Source organism: Octopus bimaculoides, chromosome 10 (genome assembly GCF_001194135.2).
Source record: "Octopus bimaculoides isolate UCB-OBI-ISO-001 chromosome 10, ASM119413v2, whole genome shotgun sequence".
Taxonomy (NCBI): domain Eukaryota; kingdom Metazoa; phylum Mollusca; class Cephalopoda; order Octopoda; family Octopodidae; genus Octopus; species Octopus bimaculoides.
Window position 1 is genome coordinate 93,976,051 of NC_068990.1, and position 16,496 is coordinate 93,992,546.

Consider the following 16,496-nt stretch of genomic DNA (forward strand, 5'->3'; position numbering starts at 1 on the left):
GGGGGGGGGGGTATGTGGAAAATGGTGTTTATAGTAAAAGCAGCTTAGTTAGATAACAAATGGCAGCAGATTTGGTAAAAGTGTAAGGAATGGCTTTATTCAGCCAACAGAGGTGGAGGAAGGGCAAAAGGAGGTAAGGATAATAGAAATACTCAAAATACAAGTGTGTGGGTGGGTGAGCAGGAAAATGAATGTGTTTAAGGGAATAGGAGGAGAGAGTGATAATGTAGTGTACTATATTGCAGGATGAGAGTGAACAAAGCATATTGGCATGTATGTATGGTAGATGAGTGGGTGAGTGTGTGTGTGAAGATGATGATGATGAGGTGAAGTGCACTGATGTATGCGAGAAAGAGACAGAGAGAGAGAGAGAGACAGAGAGAGACAGAGAGAGAGAGACAGAGAGAAAGAGACAGAGAGAGAGAAAGAGAGAGAGAGAGAGAGCGAGCAAGCATTTGAATATTTCTTCCAATCTACTTATGCTCAGAGTGCAAATCCTCAAAATGATAACTTTGCCCTTCATTCTTCTGGGGGGGGGGGTTGATAATAGGGGTAGGGGCTACCCCATTTGTGTTGATAGGGTCACCTAGCTCAGCAGTAGACTCTTGAAAAAGTTAACAAGAGGATCTCCAAAGCCAGCACTGCCTTCAGGATACTGCAAAAGAATGTATTGAAACACAGGGGAATCAACTTCTCCACCAAGCTAAAGGTCTATTGCACAGTTTATAAAGAACAGACAAGACCTCTCAAGCATTTTCACACCAGGTGTCTCCACAGCATCCTGCACATTCACTGGAGTACTTCAGCAAACCAACATCCCAAGCTATTCAATAACCAGCATGCTCCATGCAAGTGGAATGGGCTAGGCATATAGGTGTGTGTGGGGGGGGGGGGAGTGAAAGATTCAAGACCTGCACAAATGTTTTTTAGAAAGAGACAGAGAAAATTTGGACAAATGATAATTACTAATGAAGACTGAGGTTTTTCTCCTTGAGACAAAACTTAGTTTTAATAGTAGATGTAGTATAATTAATAGCTGAATTTAATCAGAGTTCTTATTTGACGAACTTTGTGAGAATGATTGGCAAAAATCATCATTTATGGAATTAGAACTGTGAAACATCAACTAAATAACAACAGACTTTCTGAACCAATCAGAACAAAGAACACATTGGAGATGGTTGTCCTAGATATATTAGGGCTGGAAAAAGAAAAAAAGAAAGAAAACACTAAACATAACAGGAATGCCTCTAATCACAAATCTACTGCATTAGACTTGGCCTGGGGTTAAACAACAACAAAATTTGACTTGAAATGTGTCATGAAAGTCAATGTTACCTATAATAAAACTTCCAAGATTCACAACAACCTGAGTGACATGTTGTAAAGTGAAATCATCTGCCATCTTCAGTTTATGCATAACATGCAACATTCCTACATTACAACATCTCTTGTGCGTGCGTGCACACACATGCAATTGCCCAAATTGCATGTTCGTGCGTGCACACACATGCAATTGCCCAAATTGCATCTTCAAAAAGTTCTCTCAACAACCTCTTAACCATTTCAGTTATACAGCTACAATTAAAATACTGAATTGTTAAGAACAGATCAAAAATGTTTTTAAACTAATTTACCACTGCCTTAGTTTCTTACAGTATTTTCATTAATTCATCTCACATTTCATACAACAAAGCAAAAATTCCACATACAGACTAAGGTCATTCTTCTTCTTCTTATTATTATTTTGAATAGCTTAGTCAGGAGAAGAGGTAGGGTCCAGAACCCTTTTCAAGCCTTTCTGGGACTGATGGGTGAACACAGGAAATTATCTTTAGCTGGATCCAAAAGCTTACAACAGAGTGGCCCTTACTAAAGTCAGCAAAGGATCAGGTGATGGTGTTAAATTGGATTATGGATCAGATCTATTGCCCCAGAATGGAAGTAGCCCTTCCAAAAGGCTTCATCACAGCTTCCACTTACCAAATTTTATTCACAAGACTTTGATCAATCTGAGGCTGTGGTAGAAAACATTTGCCAAAAATGCTCCACAGTGAAACCAAATTCAAAAATGTGTCCTAACAAAGCAAACTTAACCAAATTATCATCTTTGCATCTGTTTTAGTAGATCTGCAACTTTCTGAAATACTGGATAACTTCTCTGTGTTTTTTTTCTTCTTTTTGTTAAGTGCACCTTCTGTACAAATTGTTGAAATGCAAGTAGAGTTTTCACAGTAACACAAATGCATACTGAAGCTTGCTATATCTGCTTTGTTGCACCAATAAACTGTCTCCATTCTTTCAGTCAGCAACAGCTGGGTCACAACTACTCAGCAATAACAGCAGCAGCAGCCACTGTTTCCACCCTCTTTGGGTATCTTGATCAGCCCTCCATGCAATATACAGTCAAATATATTACTTTATTTATTACTTTTAAAAATTACATCAAAACTAAATTGATAGTGCTTGTCACTTCAGAAAACTGGAAGCTAAGCTAATTTGCATTTAAATACAAGGATTTTTCTTAAGAAAATAATGAGCTGATCAAATTAGCCTTAATTTATTACTAAAACCTATTTTATCCATTCTGCTATCTTCAAACTTGAAGAAAGGATCTCCTGGTGAAATTTGAACTCATAAACGATAATGAAATTATTGATCAATGCTGTGACACTCTCGACCATTTTGTTACCACTTTGCTAATGAAATGCACTGACTCCATTTCAATTACCATTCCAACTAAATGATAAAATTAAAGAATACCTTAGGAATAAGAACCCAGGTTCGAAATTTCCCCAAGACACCTGATGAAGGCCGGAGGATATACCATCCGAAACGTTGTGTTAACAACAAACAAGATGAGGATAAATATCTGTCAAATGTAAATAATGTACATAATTCCTCGTCTCTTAAATATAGAACTGAAGAATATTTAAACAGCACAAACACTTTCAATAAGTTGTTACAACAAATGACATTTTCACTTTCCAACTTGGACCATCAACAGCTAGAATAAAAAGGTTGTGTCTGTTAATGACTTCACAACTGAAATGTAGAACAAAGCATGAATTATTCAATAAGAATTCTATTAAAAAAACAAAAGTGGAAACTTTCTGGAAAAGAGAAAACAGTAGAAGAGTAAGCTGTAAAAATAAGTTGAGTGGGAGAGATGAAATCCCTTAAGGAATATCAGAATAAGAAAGGTTTAATAATTATTTACAAATAGAAAAGAAAATGAACTTTGGATTAAATCAAAGAAGAGATTATGGATTTCATTAAAAATAAATAAATAAACGAAATAAAGCACTATGACAAGATCAATTTGTTATTTATTGTTAGTGTCTGGGCACATTGATTAGTTTCACAGTCATTTCACAGTCACAGAGGGTTTGGGAAGTAAATCTCAGTGAGGATGGCAAGGATTAGCAGTAACGGGTTATAGTGGAGGCTGTACATTCAGGATATTTTTAGGAAACAGAGATCATTGTTGTAATAGCAGAAGAGTCTGAAAACAACAACAAAAAGACAACTAACTTTTATATTGAACACAATGCTGCAGTACAAAGTTATAACTGAAGATGGTTCCATGATTCCGTATACATTGCCAAATTAGAATATATTATTTTATTCTGAGTCTATAAGCATGCCTAAATAAGACATGATAATCATAGAGAATAAATAAAAGACAACATTTATAATAAATATCTAACTAAATGGCAGAAAATTCTCAACCAGTTTCATCCAGAATATCTTATTGATCTAACTGGAATAATCTAATTGGAACAAAATTAATGAATCTTCCAATTTACAAGGCAGGTGGGTGGAGGTGTGGATGTTTTCTCCCCAGATTCATTTGCAATAAGTTTCTATCTAGATATCCATTCGTTGATTAGAAATACCTCAATGAGGTTTGTACCTGACAAAATACCACACACACACACAAGTTAGTGTTCATGTAAAGAATTCTTATGTTTGTTTATTTCTCAATAAAAGAGGAACCAAAGCCTGGATGTATGAAGTTTGCTTTGCAACCACATGGTTGCAGAGTTTTGTCTTACTGCATGTCATCTCGGGCAAGCATCTTCTACAATAACCCTAACCCTAACCCTAACCCTGAGCTGAGCAAAGCTTTGTTAGTGGATTTGCTAGATGGAGATATATATAAACGGAGAGGATACAAAACGACATACATCATCTGGTAGACATTCCAGTGTGTATCTATTCCAAAACATGCAATAACCAGCATTTGGGTATGAATAATTGGGTACACTACCAGCAGTATATTGGATAGGTACCATCCCTTGGTTGGTTGGTTTCCCAACCTCTAACTCTCACAGAAATATATATATATACATAACAGAGAATGCTGGGTGCTTTTTATGTGCCACTGGTATGGGTGTGTTTATGCATTACTGGCACAGGTGATTTTACGTGGCATCGGCACCTGAAAGGTGTAAGCCTATATAAAGTAAAATCCTTGTCTTCCACATATACAGGCTGGTCCTTTCAGGTGCCGGTGCCACATAACAAAGCACCTGTGCCAGTAATGCATATACACACCCATACTGGTGCTGTGTAAATGTACCTGTGCCAGGGGTATGTAAAAAGCACCCAGCACACTCCGTGAAGTGGTTGGCATTAGGAAGGGCATCCAGTTATAGAAATCATGCCACAACAAACAGTTAGAGTCTGGACAGTTCTCTGTTAGACAAAGCCATGTCAAACTGTCAACCCATGACAGCATGGAAAGCAGACGTTAAACGATGATGATGATGATGAAGAAGAATCATTCAGCATCTGTTTCCCCTGCTGCCATGGGTTGGACTGTTTGAGAGGGGCTGGCAAGGCTGGAGAGCTGCCCAGGCACCATTTCTCAGTTTTGGCATTGGTTATATTAATTGATGACAGTTCCTGAAACAAACCAGCTTTGAAGTCAAAGCAGTGCTTATTCTATTGCAAAAATTTAAGATACACAGACTCAGGTGAGTATATGTTATACAGGTAATGGATAAAGAGGATAGAGAGATGGTGTTATTGTGACATTGCAGCCTCTTTCATGGAAATTAGTGATGTAAGAGGCGTGTTTTAATTGGGAAACAGAGTTGAAATACAGGCTTCGCTCACTGATAACTTACAATCACATCATAACACCAGCTCATCTGGACACAAACACACATTCATTTATATTTACGCATGTCTGATAAATTTGTCAAAATTACACACACACACACACACACATGCACACACTAAAAACAAAAACATAAAAAAGGAGAGTAAATGATGCATTCTTAATCTATTGGACACACACACACACACACACACTACTATTTGAACAACTTGCCTAATTTGATCACACAAAAATTTATTGCACATTATTAATTTTCCAAGTCCTATTAAAAGTAATAAATGGTTGCTATCATCATAATTTTCCAGAAAAATCAATAAACTCCAGTTTGTTTATACAGGATTTAGTCAACTGTGGTATGGAAATACACACTGTTATATATATATGTTTCATTATATATTCATTTATTTCTATATTTATTACATTCAATATATTTAAAACTCTTAAAATTTGAGAAATATTTTGATATTTTTTTAATCTTATGAACAAATTGCAAATAAATCTTGTTAATTAGTTGTTGATGTGGTATAAAGTTTTAGTGATAAACACTAGTAATTTTCAATAGACATCTCATAAAAATACAGAGTTGGCCCTAAACAGAAGCTGTGCCATGATGAAGTTGTAGTGTTTAAATGGTGTAAAAGGTAAGCATGAGAATAAATCTGAAAACAGAACTGAAATTTAATGGAAGAGCGAAAGAAAAATAGATTTACTTATAAACTGCAAGTACAATTCACAGGAGACCCATAAAATGGCATCAATTTATTTTGTAAACAATGAATATGGACAAGTAGGGCACACAGAAGTTACATAATTACACAGAAATATATATATATACATACATTATATATATATATATATATATATATATATATATATATATATATATATATATACACAAATAATTCTTTAACAAAAAGAATGTTGACCTGCTTAGTCTTCATCAGAGGGTTTGAAATGTTTATATGTGTGTGTGGGTGTGTGTGTGTGTATATATGTACATATATCTATATATATATATAAATATATATATAAAATCAAAATAAGCAACAGGATACCAAGTAGTGATGCAGTACGACCGTTTCAAGCAGCTCCATTTAATTGAACAATGCAATCATTACATCAATTTAAATGCAGTGCCATCTTCAGCTGCACAAATGCCTGACTGATTTGGTGCTTCAACTTAAGTACCTAATTCAACAGAATCTCAATTTTATATATATAAATAAATATACATATATATACATACATATATACACACACACACACACACACACACACACATATATACATACATATGCACATACAAATATATGTATGTGTGTACGTATAGCTATATTATATGTTTATGTAGTCATAACAGACAAGGATAATCATGCATCAGGAAACAAGAAGTTGTCTCATAGTCACAGCATTATTATAGTTTGCGACACTCAGTTTATATTTGAACTATTTCGTTTCTTCTTTTCATTTCTTGTCCAAGAACTTCATAAATGTTTCAACTCCACAGGTTCTACTAACGAAAACTGGAGGTGATGACAATACAACAATATTATTTTAATTATGATAAAGGTGATAAGCTGGCAGATTCATTAGAAATAAGTCTTACAGTCTTTCTTCCAGCAGAAGGTGACCAACTGGCAGGACCATTGGCACCCCAGGAAAAAGTGGTCAGTGACAGTACATCCAGCTTTATATTCTGAGTTCAAATTCTGCTGAGGTTGACCTTGCCTTTCATCCTTTTAGGGGTTGACAAAAGAAGTACCAATTAAACAGTGGGGTCAATGTAATCAACTAGTCCCCCGTCCCCTAAAACTTCAGACCTTGTGCCTGTACAGGAAAGAATTATTTCTTCCAGCAAATTGGTAGAATCGTTAGTGTGGCAGATACTTAATAGCATTTCTTCAGACTCTAGGTTCTGAATTCAAATTCAATCAGGACCAACTTTACCTTGTCGATTAGATAAAGTACCAATTAAATATTGGCGGGGGGTGGGGGGGTCAATGATTCCAACTAATCCACACCACTCAAAATTGCTGGCCTTGTGCCACAATTTGAAACCCAGTAAAAAGCACCCAGTACACTCTGTGGAGTGGTTGGCATTAGGAAGGACATCCAGCTGTAGAAACCAGACCAAAACAGACAATGGAACTTGGTGTGGCTCCTGGTTTTATCAGCTCTGGTCAAACCGTTCCACCCATGCCAGCATAGAAAATGGACATATGATGCTGACGATTTCTTCCAGTTTTTGACATCAGCTCAAATCTCACTGATGTCAACTTTCCCTTTCAGCCTTTTGGGGTTGATGAAGTACCAGTCAAATACTTGGGTGGGGGGAGTTCAATGGAATCAAATAATCCCCCTTCCCTCAAAACTGCTGCCCTTATACTGAATTAAAAAGTTATTTTAATTGTGGTAACAAGGTGAGGAACAACTGAATCCAAATTCAAAGTGAGTGTATCAAAGCTTTATCTTTTGGAGAGCAAAACAAGAATAAACTGTCTTTGCCTCTGAACCAAGCCAAATATCTGAAAGAGGAGAACAAAATATCAGAGCAGCCAATGGTCTGCAACCTTTCCTCCAGTCAGCCAGTAAGGGACTTCAAGTACATATAAAAAAAAATACAATTTTGAAAAGTGACAATACTAACAATGAGAGGATGCTTTTAAATACTTGAAATATTTTTTTTTATTTTAAAATGTTTTGTCTGCCAGCATAAGAAAAGCACAAATGCTAAAAAATAAAATACATACAAAGAAAAAGAGAATCTGTAAAACACTTTATTTTAAAATAATTAACTACAATAAATAGTTGAAATAAAATTATATATTAATATTTATATCTCTTGGTCTTCTCTAAATCAAAGGAAACAGGAATTTCATAACTAGGAACTTTTATTTATTTATTTGTGTGTGGGTATGAATGTTGACAAGTAACAGTTTGCCAGTGACTTCAAAGTTTCAACTCACCAGCAGTTACAGTCTCTAGGCAACTAGGAAGCCAAAACTGCAGTCATTATCAACCTTTTTTTCTTCAAAAATTTGTTACTCTACTAAAGTGAGCCTTCAGTTAATATTAAATTGTTTTAATACATAACTTCATATAAAAACAAATATCAAAATATTTAAAGATACAGATAAGGAAATAATTTTATTGTCAAATGCAGGATAATGCTAATAATAAAACATGAACAGGACAAACTATCCTTTTTGGCAGAAAACTGTGTCGGCGGCCAGTCACGAGACTCGAATGACTTTCAACGTAAGCTCAATTAAAGTATTTATATTTGCGTATGTGAGTGTATAAATACATATGAGAATGTGTATGCAAGTAGTTGTGTATGTGGATGTAGAAATACAATATGTGCATGATGAAAGAGAAGAAGAGAATGAAATGAAGATGTTATTATTTCAGTAATTGCTGTTACAACAAACAGAATAAGCTGTATACAGGTGATTCCAGGTAAAAAAAAAAAAAAAAAAGAATTAGACAATTGAAAGTTTTGGGTCATGCTTATAGAAAAGTAGATGAAATACTGCAAACAGGGGTTAGCTGAAATCCCTAACGGGTTCAGATTGCCAGACTAGTTCCACACAAAATCATGCTATTGTAAAATTGGAAATGCAAGCCCAAAAAAAAGTCAGAAGGTGCCTAAAATGCCTTTATTTTTGATATCTTTCTCTTTTTTTTTTTTGTTTGTTTTTATTCTGGTTTTAACCACAAATAAAAGGATGCTTACCTGTTTTACGTAATGGAAAATCATCTTCATATTTCCCTAGTAGAGGCGATGGACCATAGGGTGGTGACAAACCACTTTGTGGAGGAGAATTCTGTTCGACTGACCCTGGGTGACCCACCCTAAATATTAAAGAGAAACATGCATTAAAGAAAATAAAACTATCTTGGAGAAGATTTCTAATAAAATTGATTGTTACTCAACAATATTTTAAGCTTTTATTCTCTTTTACAGGCACAAAAACTCAGAGTGGATACCATCTTATATGCTGAAGCATACTCCAAAGTGACTTGGTCTGCATCAACAGGACATAGCAGACAGTAAAATCAGAGTGTAGTCAACTTTTTCCTAAAGGATTCCGTCTGAAACATTGGACTTTCCATTCCTGGTGGAAAGTTCACTGAACTCTTTATCAATTTTATGAAAAAACATCTATTTTAAGTTGCTTTTTTTTTTTTTTATCTTATCTTAACTTAATAACTGGATGAGAACTAAAATTTGATCATCAGTTGAAATGGTAGAGAATCATATGTAATTCGTTAGTTAAATTTGTAGGGAGTTTTATTTAAGGAAATTGAGTCAACTAAACTGAAATACCTCACTTAATCCTCTTGTTACCATATTTCTGCTGGTAATCACTGGAGAATGTAGGAAAATAACTACCATTATTAAGCGACTGGAACTTATATTAACTCTTTTGTTGGAAGGCTTTAATTTAGGTTCTTTTAAAAGAAGTTTGTATCATAAAAATAGGAATGCTCTCAGAAGGATGGTATGAAAAAGATAAAGCATACAGAAGCTGTCTTCTGCAAAGGACAAAGCCAGGTGTCTGATATGAGGTGCATTCAAACACCAACATCTAATCCCTTAGCAGTTTCAATACTTAAAATTATCCCTCAACTCATGTAAACAATGAAATGTGTAACATTATTATAAATGTTTGCCAGATCAGATTGGAGCAGATATAAAAAATAAAGTAAATCTAAAATGATTCATAACAAACATCTTGGTTGTAATATCATTGGGTCTTAACTGATATTCTAGCAAAACACTCTACATCCAAACTTGTGTTTACATGAGTAACATGCATTTCTGTTGGAGAAACTTTATCTCTATAGATACTTGGTCTTCCTACTGCTAAGAATACAGTTATATGAAACAGGAGTGAAATTTGCAGAAAGTTCAGCAAACCAACTTCTGTGAGTTTCTCTAGGGAAAGAACATAGATTTTACAGAAAGGTTTTACTGATGACTCAGTGGTCCATAATTCAGCAGGTGAACCATTCAAATATTTGCAGTATCTAATCTACATGTGGAAAAAACTAACTTACCAATGCCGGAACTGTGGTGGAGAGTTTGTCATGTTGCTTGCTGCTGCTTCTCTCTGTTTCTTTGTCAGGACAAATTCTTGTAACTTTTGTTTCACCTCAGTAGAAGCTATAGCACCTAGAAGTAAAGGAAGGTTTAAAATACAAAATGAAGAGGGGTGGGGGGAAATGACTAGTTTCAGCTTTTGTAAATTAAAAAATTAGCTATTTCTCTCTTTAAACACATGTCCTCAGCAGTCACGGCCCAAGTTTCACTGCCATGTAGCATGGCTGTTCGTACACATGTGTCATACAGTCTGCCTTTTACTCTGAGCGAGAGGCCCTTTGCCACCAGCAGAGGTGAGAGCTCTGAACTTTGCCCAGGCTATTCTTATTCTAGCAGCTACACTTTCAGTGCACCCTCCCCCACTACTGACTCGAAATTTCCCCAAGACACCTGATGAAGGCTGGAGGGTATACCAGACGAAACATTATGTTAACAACAAATAAGATGAGGACAAATATCCGTCAAATGTAAATAATGTAAATAATGTTCCTCATCTCTTGAATATAGAACTGTATTACCTGCCTGAATATACTAGCGTTTCTGGAAAGGACCTCAAAAGAAGAGAAAGAAACAATTAAAACCAGATGAACTTACTTTCTTCATCTTTATTCTTATTCTTTATTTTTTCTAAGCGCTCCTTCTCCAGCATCTCCTTTTCTATCCGTTGCTGTTGTTCTTTCTTCTTCTGCTGCTCCATATATACCTACACAACAACAATAGCAACAATATTAATTATACACTCTTCAATCATTTTACAAAGTTTGGCACAATTATTTTTTTATTTTTTTATTTTTTGGCAGAATCAAAATAGATTTTGGATTGAAATCACATTCTCACGAAACTGAGAACAAGATCCAAGGTAAGAGAACTCTTACTCCGCTTCACCAGTGAAAACAACCAAATGGGAAATAAAATACGGTAGTTATGTCCCTTGCAACTTCTCATCCTCCACATTTTGACGATTTACACTAAATTTTCACAATTACGTTCTTTCAAAACAATTTTTGATTTATAACACTTCTTATGCATAATATTCACAACCCTTTTTTTTTTTATAGATATAATAATTCTAGCTGAGTTTACTTTTTAATACACAGTCTCACTGTTTAAAATGTTTATACTCCTCTACTTTTGAATTCTATCTACTTACCTAAATATCTATCTACCTATCTATCTTATTAATACATACATATATATATATCTTTATCATCATCATTTAATGCTCATTGTCCATGCTGGCATGGGTTGGACAGTTTGACCAGGGCTGGCAAGCTGCACCAGGTTCCAGTCTGAAGAAAATGAGTAAAACTAAAAACAGAGAAAAAGAGGAATGGTGGTAGTGGAAAATTAGGCATTTTTGGTACCAAGGTGGATGAGAAGAGATTGGAGGAAGATGAACAAATCATTGACCCTGTAACTTTAACAGTGGCACTGATGTGAAATTAAACAAAGAAATTCATCATCATCATCGTTTAACGTCCGCTTTCCATGCTAGCATGGGTTGGACGATTTGACTGAGAACTGGCAAACCAGATGGCTTCACCAGGCTCCAATCTCTGATCTGGCAGAGTTTCTACAGCTGGATGCCCCTCCTAATGCCAACCACTCTGGGAGTGTAGTGGGTGCTTTTACGTGCCACCGGCACGAAGGCCAGTCAGGCGGTACTAGCAACAGCCACACTCAAATGGAGTATTTTACGTGCCACCTGCACAGGAGCCAGTCCAGCGGCACTGGCAACAACCTCACTCAAATGTCTTTTCATGGGCCAGGAAGGCGACACTGGTAACCTTCACAGGCAACACTGGTAATGATCAAGGGCGATGCTAGTAATAATTAAAGCTAACAAATATGATGACAACAATTTTAAAGTTTTAAAGCCTAACATTGACACAAAATTCTTGCTATTTATTTCTAGAAAATTTAGAAATTATCCCCTACAAAATTTAGAAATTATCCCCTACAAAATTTAGAAATTATCCCCTACAAAATGCATGATTTTAAATTTATTGTAAATATTTTTGCAAGACAGCAAGCTGGCGGAATTCTAAGAGTGTTGGACAAAAATGCTTAGTGGCATGTCAGAGACAGAAGAAATGGCTCTTTACATTTCAAGTTCAAATACTGCCACGGTCAACTTTACCTTTCATTCATCCAGGAGCTGATAAAATGAGTACCAGTCAAGTACAGAAGTTGATGTAATCAACTATCATACCCTCCCCTAAAACTGTGCTGAAATTTGAAACCATCATTAGCCTATAACTCAGTTTGTTACTCCACAAGTAAGCAGATGCATTACACTATGTTTGGCTGATGTCATTATTAAAAGGCAGCAAAGGCTTTTTTGGGGAATAGAACAACTGTGTGTTTTCAAAGATCAAGATATATTCCAGAAAAGGAGGGGCTGATTTGAAGACTTTGGTGAGGATAAGGGCTAATTGTAGGGTGGATTGTTTGAGGGAACTGAAAGAAGAATTGTCAGACTAACAGCTTGTTTGCTTGAAGCAACTGGAGATATTATTATTATGTATGATAGTGAATGTAGCAGAGCAAGAAAGGGATAATGTTGGAGGAGAGAATGTGTCAAGTGGTGTAGATGGTGGGGTGAAAGCAGGGAACGTGCAAGATTTCTCCACGGGAATACAACTCACAGAATTATCATGGTTGTAAAATTGGTAGGGATTTTTTTAAAGCAAGAGTCCAGAAGACAACTGTGCCAAGCAAGTTTGCCAATAACTGATGCAAGGTTCAGTTTGTAGACAGGGACCAAAACGAAAATGGGATTTCCATTTGTTGATGTCTGTGCAATAAACATTAAATTTGAATGTGGTGAAATTAGATTTTTCTCAATTTATACCTCATTTTTAGTCATAGAATTACATCCATCATTAAACGTAAAAAGAAATTTACAATTAAAGCAGTATTTGTATTTCTCACAGAGGATGATCAGACCACGCATAAAAATGACAACATTTCAACGCTTTCATCTCTTCTTCCTACCCTATGTCTTTTGTTTCTCAATACTTTCATGGCTTTGACATGTTTAGGTGACCAACTGCAGATATAAATACCCAAGCATGCGTAACAGTCTTCATCTTATTAGATGTCCTTCCTTCCAGTGAGAAAGAGGGAGAGAAAAAAGCAGGGAGGATGAGGATGACGTATTTAATGAAAGAGTGACAAGATCAACACAAAATATAAAAACCTACTTTGATGTGTTCTTGCAATTTCTTTTCATGTTCTTGAGCCAGCTGCTTCTGCTGCTGCTGGAACTGATGCAGCAACATCTCTTGTTGCAGCTGATATTGCTGTTTCATAGAAGCAAGTTGTTGCTGAAACTGCTGGTCTGTAAGGATGTTACCAGGATATGTCTGCACTGCCTGCACTGTTGTGGTCGGTGCAGACCGCCGTGCAACAGGAGGAGAGGGTGGAAGATCTACAACGAAATGAAACCAGGCTTAGAAACAGTGTGTCACAAGTGGAATAGCAAAAAAAATAAAATAAAATAAAATAAATAAAAAAGACTTGAGTTTATAAAAGAAAAGTAACTTGAAAGTTGTGGGTTTTATGAATTCCCATGGAAAGGGGACTGGAAAGTGAAATTTGAAATCAGAACTCATGTCAAAAATGTACTTTGCCCAATGCTCAACCATTCCTGGTGCACCATCATGACAAGGACAACAACAACAACAACAACAACGATAATGATTTCTTTCATTACTTCAATCCCTGCAATAAATTACTAGAGCAGATTTCAATTCACAAATGCAAAATACTATAAAATTAGAAGTAAATTCATGTTGTTGTTGCTACTGTAGTGTTGTTGATGATGATGATGAAAGTTGACTTGAACCCAGATGTGAAGGGTGACAAAGTTTATTCCCTTCTGGATTTGAATACAAAATATAATAGCATTTACTCTAAATGTTTGGCTTTCTACACAATAAGAGTGATAAAAATATTTGAAAAAACAATTTTCTTTCAATCTTTTAATTTTTAGTTTGTTTATATTGGCAAAATATAACAAAAAACAAAAACACAACGATATTGCTTGAGCCAATAGGGTGTAAAAGGGATCAACTGTAATATAAACAGATCAGTGAGAGGGAAAAAAAATCATGCGATATGTTAAGAGAAAGTACACAAAGTACATCCTGTTGTGTTTTCAGGTTACTTTCAACATTACAAAAGAAAACAGAAAGAGCACACATTTGTTTTGTGTCGATGTCAAAATTGCAATACACCTACATCACACACACACACACACACACACACACACACACACACACACACACACACACACACACACACACACACACACACACACACACACAAGACTCACTTGATGCTACGGTTTCTAGCTTCTGAAAAAAATCATCCAATCATAATGTCGGTTGCCAAAGACATAATTCCTTAATACGAACTGAGGGAAGCTTAAAAAGCTGCATTAAACAATTATAAGCCATTCCTCTGTTCCTTTCCTCCCTAAAATTCACAGCTCTAGAAATAATTTCATCCACTTTAAATAAATCCAATCTGGCTTTTCCTCCCAACCACTTTTCTAGCCATCAGTTTTTTATGCATGCACACAAACACATATGCATTTGTGTGTGTGTGTATTTACACACACACACACAAACACAAATGCGTATGTGTGTGTGTGTATTTACACACACACACACACACTCATACGTATGTGTGAATCTCTATATTTAGCCCCTGCTACTGGTGTGTTTACGTCCCTTCAACTTAGTGGTTTAGCAAAAGAGACCAATAGAATAAGTACAAGGCTAAAAGTGAATAAATAAGAACTGGGGTCAATCTATTCAACTACAAATTCTCCAAGGCAGTGCTGCCCCAGCATGGCCACAGTCTAACAGCTGAAACAAGGAGAAGATAAAGCATTAGACACAGGCAGTGTATCTCCACCGGAATTTTGGGGGAGGGGGGGCCAGTTGATTAGATCGACCCTAGTACACAACTGGTACTTAATTTATTGATGCCAAAAGGATGAAATGCAAAGTTGACCTCAGCAGAATTTGAACTCAGAACGTAAAGACAGACGAAATATCGCTCAGCATTTCGCCCAGCTTTTAAACGTTTCTGCCAGCTTTTGACTTGAAGTTTATTAAATCTACAACTAGAATGGATAGGAGTTTATCATTTCCTGATGTCATTATTTCCAGGAGCTCAATACCTCATCCATGTGCCGATATTACAAGAGGGTGGCACTGGCCATACAGTAATCCCTTATATACCTGATATGCAAACATTATGTTGTGCCACTGGAGACAATATTTAACTCTGCTTCTTTTAAGACTAACCTTGCCAAAAAATTGCAATCTATTATTTATTCTTTTTATTCTTTTACTTGTTTCTCAGTCATTGGACTGTGGCCATGCTGGAGCACCACCTTCATGAGTTTAGTCGATCGAATTTATCCTAGTACCAATTTGCTTCAGTCTGATAGTAATTCTCTTAGTCTCTTTAGCTGAACTGCTAAGTTGAGGCCATAAACAAACCAACACTAGCTGTGTGGGAGGTGGGGTGGATACAAGCACAAATATGCACATGCACACACACACGCCCTACCAAGTTCACTTAGAAGATATTGGTCCACCCAGGGCTACAGAAGAAGGCACTCGCCAAGGGTGTTGTGCAGCAAGACAGGGCCTTAGACCTGAGGGTTGTGAAATGAAATTCATCCCAAAATCAATTTCTCTGCTCTTAAAGATAAAATGAATCACTTTTCTATGATGAGACACTGGAGGTCGCATTGTTACAGAATACGGAATTAATCTTTGAGCATGATGTCAATATTCATTCAAGATGGCTCAGAATTACATGAATTTTATCACATATTACAGGTACTTAGTTTCTCACCACCTCCACCACCACCACCACCACCACACAAAAAAAAAATAATAATAAAAGACGTAGTCAAAGCAAGTAGGATTTGAACTCAGAGAATCGGACTCTGTTAGTCTACCATTTCCAAGAACTTCCATTACACAAACTGATAACAATGAATTTGTGGATTTAACACAAATTGTAGTCAAAGGATTCTCCCTCACCTCAAATATCAGAAAATTTCACAAGATAAATGCATTTCATTTTGTCTTCCACCACACTAACCACCACCACCACCACCACCATTCTTGTACACAAAGACAATAAATCATTAATTCTTTCTTAGTTGTTATGAGTCAAATAATATCTTCTGGGGACTCAAGCCAGACTCACCAAAGATTACATCTCTCCTTC

The 16,496-nt window shown here is 36.0% G+C and overlaps 1 protein-coding gene across 1 annotated transcript in view; it reads right to left on the reverse strand.

Annotated features, from left to right (window-relative positions):
* LOC106877934 (histone deacetylase 4) overlaps window positions 1-16,496 on the reverse strand; it is a 224,265-nt gene that overhangs the window by 62,107 nt on the left and 145,662 nt on the right. The window contains exons 4-7 of the mRNA XM_052971386.1: window positions 13,442-13,668; window positions 10,830-10,938; window positions 10,193-10,307; window positions 8,865-8,983 (exon numbers count right to left, since the gene is read on the reverse strand). Coding sequence (XP_052827346.1) covers window positions 8,865-8,983; window positions 10,193-10,307; window positions 10,830-10,938; window positions 13,442-13,668 — 570 coding nt within the window. The remainder of the gene's footprint in view (window positions 1-8,864; window positions 8,984-10,192; window positions 10,308-10,829; window positions 10,939-13,441; window positions 13,669-16,496) is intronic.